General features: G+C 46.1%; 1 protein-coding gene across 1 annotated transcript in view; it reads right to left on the minus strand.

Moving 5' to 3' along the window:
- The window catches only part of Sycp2l (synaptonemal complex protein 2-like), a 58,966-nt gene extending 52,884 nt beyond the window's left edge, over positions 1–6,082 (minus strand). The window contains 3 exon segments of the mRNA XM_087591764.1: positions 3,078–3,197; positions 3,285–3,453; positions 5,955–6,082. Coding sequence (XP_087447890.1) covers positions 3,078–3,197; positions 3,285–3,453; positions 5,955–6,082 — 417 coding nt within the window.
- Between the last annotated feature and the right edge of the window lie 987 nt (positions 6,083–7,069).

Here is a 7,069-nt window from a genome sequence, read left to right on the forward strand (position 1 = left end):
CCAAGTATCCCTTTCTTCTCCACAAGAAACTTGCATGGTCAAATCATACAAGTAATAAATATACCCTCAGAAGGTGCCTGAGGTAGTTGTGACAAGAATTTCCATGGAAACATGAAAGAGAGGGAGATGCATACACACAGAAACACACCTCTGATGTGTCTGTGAGGGGAGTTTCAGGAGGGTGACCCGGGTATGGAAGATCCATCATGAATGTGGATGGCACTGTCTTACAACATGGGGTCCTAGACTTGATAAAAACAGAGATCTGAGTACTAGCTCTCAATTTAATTGGCCTTCTGACTGTGGGTACAAGGTGACCAGCTGTTTCATGCTGCTCCTGTGGAAATTCCCAAGCTGTGAACCATAATTTGTTTAAGGTATTTTTGCCTTAAATGATATAAATGGAGTTTCTAACATAGCCTCCTTTAAGACTAAATAGAAAAATCAGGCGGGGGCATATTTCAAATCACAACCCCCAAGCAATCAGCTTAGGTTCCAAAGTTCCTGTAGGACATCCCTGCTCCGTTTCCTCTGAAGCTCCACTCCTGTTCCCTGCCCTGTATTATCTACACGAGTCAGGGCGTCCGGGAGCTAAGGACCATCAAATACACAATTGACTCATGTCTTTCGTGTCTCAGTGGTACCAGGTATTGGGCCTTATCCATGCTAAGACAAGTGCTCTCCAGTTGAACTATATCCCTAGTTCTCCTTTTCTCCCATTGTTTTATTTTACTGTTGGAAAAAGAAAAATATAGATTGGGGGAGAGTGATAAAGACGTCCCAAGAGTAGGAGAAGCCCCGTGAGGGGAATATTCTTTACTTTTTATTTCAAAACAATGTCTAAGCTGCCCACACCATGCTTGAACTTGTCCTGCAGCCCAGAGTCACTTTACGCTTAGACTTTTCCTGCATTAGAATCTCAAATAGCTGGGATACCAGGCCGGAGCCACCAGACCTGACTAAAGCATAGCCTTTAATGTCCTCTGCAGAATCCCAGAGAGGAACTGGGCAAGGAGTCCAAGCAGGTAACGTACTTTGAGTTTGATTACCAGAATCCATGGAGGGAAGAGAGAGCTGACACTCAAAAAAGTTGTCTTTCACACACACACAGATAGACAGACAGACAGACAGACACACACACACACACACACACACACGTAGACGCACACATAGAGGTTGCATATACAGAGACAGACACACAGAAATACAGAGACAAACAGACACACAGACACATACACCCCATGGACACACACATATATGCAGTTGCACACATAGATGTCAGACACACAGAAACATGCATCCCATGGACACACACGCAGTTGTCACATACTCATGCACGCATACACACTGTGGCACACATGCATGCACCCACATTTACACAAGCTACACACTCAATGATATCAAATAAAACGAAAACCCTAGAGAAGAGGGGAAGCCCCAGTAAGAGTAGCAGTTTATATTAAAATGGTGGCACCTTCTTGGCCCAATCAGGTCTTAGTAAACCCTAAGAGCGAGATACTCCCAGGTGGGAGAGCAGAGACGTATCGCTCTCCCAATTGCCTTCAGCAACTGAATGTTCCCCCCCACCACCTTCTCTCCAATAAACAGCGAAGCAGATACCTCACTGTGTAGAGAAAAGAGTTGCACTAAGAGGTTTGCAAAGTGCATGGCTTCCAGCTGCAGCTAATACCATATAATTAATACACGATTATTACCTGGCTAATACAAAATAATTAATACACCATTATTACCTGGCTAATTTTTAAAAGCAATAAAATGTTGTCACTCGTGTGACTATTGGATAAACAAACAATATATTGCTTGCTCTTTCTTTCCTTTATTTAGATTGAGGGCTTAGAAAGAATGAATCATGAGGTGTATTAAGAGCAAAGGGAGGTGTTTGATGAGCTGTGTAAGTCTGATCGTGTTCAGGACGTCTACTCAAGCAGAAAGCCAGCTCCCTGCTCACCACGTCTTCCCCAAAGTCTCTGAAACAATTGTTAGCATGCCATTGCTTGCTGGGCTTAGGAGCGCACAACACATGCCTGCAAGCCCAGAGTGTGAGAGGCTGAAGCCAGAAGCCTGCTATGGCTTTGTAACCAGCCTGACACTATATAGCAAGGGCCCTGGCACAGAGAGAGAAAACTAAAAGAGGGTTGTAGAGATGGCTCAGAAGAGAACAATTGTTCTTGCAGAGGACCAGAGTTTGGTTCCCATCAACCATATCTTGCATCTCACAACCTCCTACAAACTCTAGTTCCAGGGAATCTGGTACCTCTGGATGCCACAGGCACCTGCACCCACACACAAAATTTAAAAGAACAAAAACAGTGGCTTTGGAGGTAACTTAGTGGCATCATACAGAAAGCCCCAGGTTTTATGCCCAGAACTCAGGAGTTACCGGCTGGGAGAGCAGAAGTTGAAGGTCACCCTTGCAGCAAGTTTGAGATCAGCCCAGCCTACAGCAGCCCCCCCCCCCGTTCCCGCCCCTCCCATAAAATGCCATCACCACACAGGCCTGTGAAGAATGGGAGTTAGTTATTACACAACGGTTGTGTAATTCCATATACCTTCCAGATGCTCTGCCTGAGGGCCGAGTTTGTGGCTCAATATCAGGCATTTACCTAGCGTGTATAAGGTTTGGGTTCAGTCCTCCAGAGTTTTAGAAGTAATGACCGAGCTCTGCCCAACAGGAATTTACGAGACAGAAGCAACAAGCATGGACTCCCATTTCTATCAAATTTGATTTCAAAGGAAGAAAAAATAACTATCCAATTAAATTAGTACTAGGCTTTTTGTTTTGTTTCTTGGAACCAGGGTTTCTCGGTGTAGCCCCGGCTGTCCTGGAACTCACTCTGTAGACCAGGCTAGCCTCAAGCTCAGAGATCTGCCTGCCTCTGCCTCCAAGAGTTAAATAAGAAGCACACACCAGCCTGGGCCCTGGCATACTAGTTTTTTATTTTATCCCTTCCCCCAACCCGGGGCTCATTACCTTAGGCAGGTGCTGTCTCCTCAGCTCCTCCCCAACATTGCTTCTCTGAGCTGCCCCAAGCCTCCCAGCTGTGAAGCCCACTTATCTTTGGGATCAGTCCCTGCTGGATAAGCAAAGACTCCTCCTGGTCTGAGTCCTCTTTGAAGAATCTCTGGATACATTTCAGCAGCAGGGAACAATTCTGGAACTCGTTTTTATCCAGCTCCTGGGCATCGGAACACACTGACTTCAAAGCTCTGCCCGGTGTTACCCACATTGACGTACTAATCCCCCAAACAAAACGTCCACTTGCCTCATTTATCAATCTGTCAAGATGGTGTAGGAGAAGATGGGTATATTTCTGAGGCCCTTGGCTCTCTCTCTGCTGAAGATATTCTTCAATTGTGTGAAATCCTTTGCCGTGAAATGCATCAGTAACGAGAGACTGAAGCTGGAAAAGAGAGTGCTTGTGGAGGACTAAGCTTCAAAACACATTTATTTTATACCAACACTGCAAACTGATGGTGTGCTCCACAAGAACAACAACAACAATCTGTGAGAGCTGGGGATGTAGCTCCGTGAGAGAGCTCTCACTTAGCACAGTCAAGGACCTGGGTTCGAGACCCAGCACCACCAAAGAAATGAACAACTATAATTTTGTGGCTGTGGATGTGGTCCAGTGGCAGAGCACTCATCTCACATGGGAAAGACCCCTCTGCCAGCATTCACCGTTACAAATAATCATAATTAAGAGTGAAATAACACAGAGCAAAAATACAATAAAGACACCGGTCTCCAACTGCAGAATATGTCCGTGGACAATCACTCAAAAAAAAAAAAGTTTGCATTAGCTTTAGACAAAAGGGCTACATGTGGGGACTACACAAAGAGTAAAATATGTCCACTGACAGTTACTTATCTAGGATTGGGAGCTGCCAGACAAAAGTTCTAGGTGAGAGGGAGTTCAGACTCCCCATTGACCCTGTGCGAGTTTGATGACCATGGACTGGCGGAAAACTACACAGTTATGGGGAAGCCGTGAAAGCAGTCAGGAGCACTGCACAGTCTAAGCCCAAACTATCCAAGCCCAGGCTCACCCACTGAGGGTCAGAAGAGCAACAGAGGAGAGAAAGCAAAAGGTAATATCCTAAAGTAAGGCAAAGTAGTCCTCACCGCTAGTCTTGGCACGCTGTAACGTCTGGACTCCTGAGCCTAACCACTGTCCCTTTGCTAAAACCAACTCCCCCCCAGGAGTGGATTGAATACCAACCTACAGGCAGGGCCTCCGGGACCGCCATCAACAGTGCAGGCCAGGTGCCTCACAGTACCCACAATGAATTCTGCTCTACAACTCTGCTCTATTAGGTCTGGGTACCTGTTGTTTGTCTCTCTGCTTGTCCTAAGCTCCCTGAAGGTAGGCATTGAGTGTATTTTATTCCGTGCTGGCTACTTCTACCTAGAAGAAGAATGCTAGTGGTCGGATAATTTACAGTGTGGCTCTGAAGGGCTAGTTGGAGTGAAGTCGAACAGACATGGTTGTGACGGGGCCTCACAACGGAGAAAGCCAAGATTTCTCTGCTCTGGGCTTAAGGAACAGTGGTGCAGAAGAGCCCCCTGGAACTCCTAACTGTAACACATGCAGAATAGAAAATAACTATCGTTACCCAGAAAGCACCTTGGGCCTGGCCAGTTCCAGCATCTTTCATAATGGACCGCAGAGGATATTCATGCTTCTGTGTGCAATAAAAAGATGTTCTTTTAAAAATAAAGGCTGAAACCCACATTTCAAGTTCCAAAAATAGAAGAAAAGTTGATGCTGCTTTTTTTGGACAGGTTTTGTTTTGCTTTTGCTCTTTGTATATACCCTTAATCCTAGGTTTAAATAAGATGGTGGTTTTTTTTTTTCCCCACCACAATATTCTTACTATTTGGGAATTTCATACAATGCACCCCATCATGCTGACTTACCATTACTTCTGGGCTCACACCCTACCACCCTTGTTTCCTCCCCAGAAAACAAACAAACAAACAAGCAAACATACCAAAGCCCAGTTTGTGTTGCCCATACACTCACTGGAGTTTGGCCAAACTCCCAGTAAAGAAAACTGAGTCCTCCCCACCCGTAAGCCATCAACACTGAAGAGCTACACTTCAGCGTACAAGATCGTTTTAAATCAAACAAACCCCCCCCAATGTTACCTTCTTTGACATGGTCTGTGTAAACAAAATACCATCTCACAAGAAGCAGAGAAAGCATCTGAGTGAACGTCCAGACAAAATAAACTCTATCGAGAGTGCTTTAAAATAGAAAGGGACACTGTGTTAATAAAATTCATGTTTAAATTCAAACTCATATCCAAAATGTATATTACAAATGGTAATTAGAAATTAGACTCAAAGGGTCCTCATATTTGTGACATAAAGTTTAACGTGAGGGCTCATACAGTGAAAGTTCAAGGTACAAACATCCACAGCCCACGAAAGGGGTTTCCAAACGGTGTGGGTGAGCTGGTGCATTTCATCTTCGTTTGCCCCGGAAATTTTCATGGGAAAGTGCAATGTACACAAAACAAATTTCTGTCCAGTGGCTCTTTCTAGGTCACCGGGCTGTGGTCGGTACCGCCTGTAGTCACAGCACTTGAGAAGTCCATCAAAAGTTCAAAATTATCCTCAGCTACTTGGAGAATCTACGCTGGTCTATGCAAATGAGACCCAACCTCACGCATGGCAAAACAAACAAACAAACAAACCTACTTTAGGTTAACAGGTTTCGAGGAACTGAATCAAAGTCCCTAATGTTGGTGTTATTTCGCAATTCTTTTATCATCCTTACGTATAACTAGAACTAGAAGACCCATTCCATTGCGCTTATGCTTTTTCAACAGCCCGCAAGTAACTGGGAGCTGAAAAGCAGGCACTCAGGAGTAACTAAGACCCCTATCTGTCACCAAGACTGTCCTTTCCTTGCTGCTCCCTGGGTCACCATGACAGAAAAGCAGTAAGGGGGTCTGTAGGAGCCAGTCTGGAAAAGCGGTCATAGAGAGCTGCGGAGCTCCAGTCCTCCATTTCCCCTCCCCGGGGGTGTTTTGAGCATTGGATCAGGATCCCCATTCCGTCAGACAACCCCATGCAGACCCAAAAGATTGGTGCGCCCCAAGATATCCCGATGCCCCAAGAACTCGTCTGCCATTCCCTGGGGGGAAAGGGGGCGCAGCCTAGGCTGAGCGTCACTAAAGAGAGTGCGGCTCTCTCTGCCCAGACCCTGGAAGGAAGGCCGGGTTGCTCGTCACTCACCGCTGGCATCCTGAGGCTTCAAGGGACCCACTTCATCCACAGCCCTTGCGCATGCCTAGCTGCGCAGCTCCCGCTGAGAGCCTCACTGAGCTCAAAGCCAGGATCAGAGTCGCAGGTGACTCATGGATTTCAGTTTTCTCCGAGAAACTCCAATTGGATGAACCTGCTCCTCAATTTAACTGGCCTCCGGTGTTTGAGATTCCAGAAAGCGGGCGAGTGGCGGGGTCAGACTGCCTGCCCCGGGCGCACACACCTGCAGAGGAAGGCTCAGCTGCTAAAACACCTTCAGGAGCCGAACTGTTCTGAGCTGGCACCCTTGTGGCTGAAACCGGTGAAGTTTACTGGTCTCCGGAAACTGACCAAGTTCCTAGCTTGAATCACTTGAGAATGGTGGTTTGGACTTAGTTCGGTTTCTGGGTCTCATTCTCCACCCAAGACTGACACGGAACTTATTCTGTAGCCCAGAAAGTTTAGAAAGAGTGAACCACCAGACCAAGATCCCAGCTGCCTCTTGACCAAACAAAATTGCCCTGTTCAGAGGAATTCATGTTCAGAGGGAGGTGTGGTCCTTGGACGCGGAATTACTAATACAATCCCGATACCATAAAATAAAGAGTTATATAGTACCTTAGTCAGAAGGAAAGGGGTCGTAATTATTTTCTTGTGTCTCTGCACGCAGCCCAGGCTGAGCTCTTGCCTCAGCCTCCGGTGCTGCTGATTTCAGACTTGAGCTACCTAAGAGAAGGATTATTTTTTTAATAGCTTGGTTTCCAAACACTTCATTTAACCTAGGTGTGTGTGCGC

Source organism: Rattus norvegicus, chromosome 17 (assembly GCF_021556685.1).
Source record: "Rattus norvegicus strain SHRSP/BbbUtx chromosome 17, alternate assembly SHRSP_T2T, whole genome shotgun sequence".
Lineage (NCBI taxonomy): Eukaryota > Metazoa > Chordata > Mammalia > Rodentia > Muridae > Rattus > Rattus norvegicus.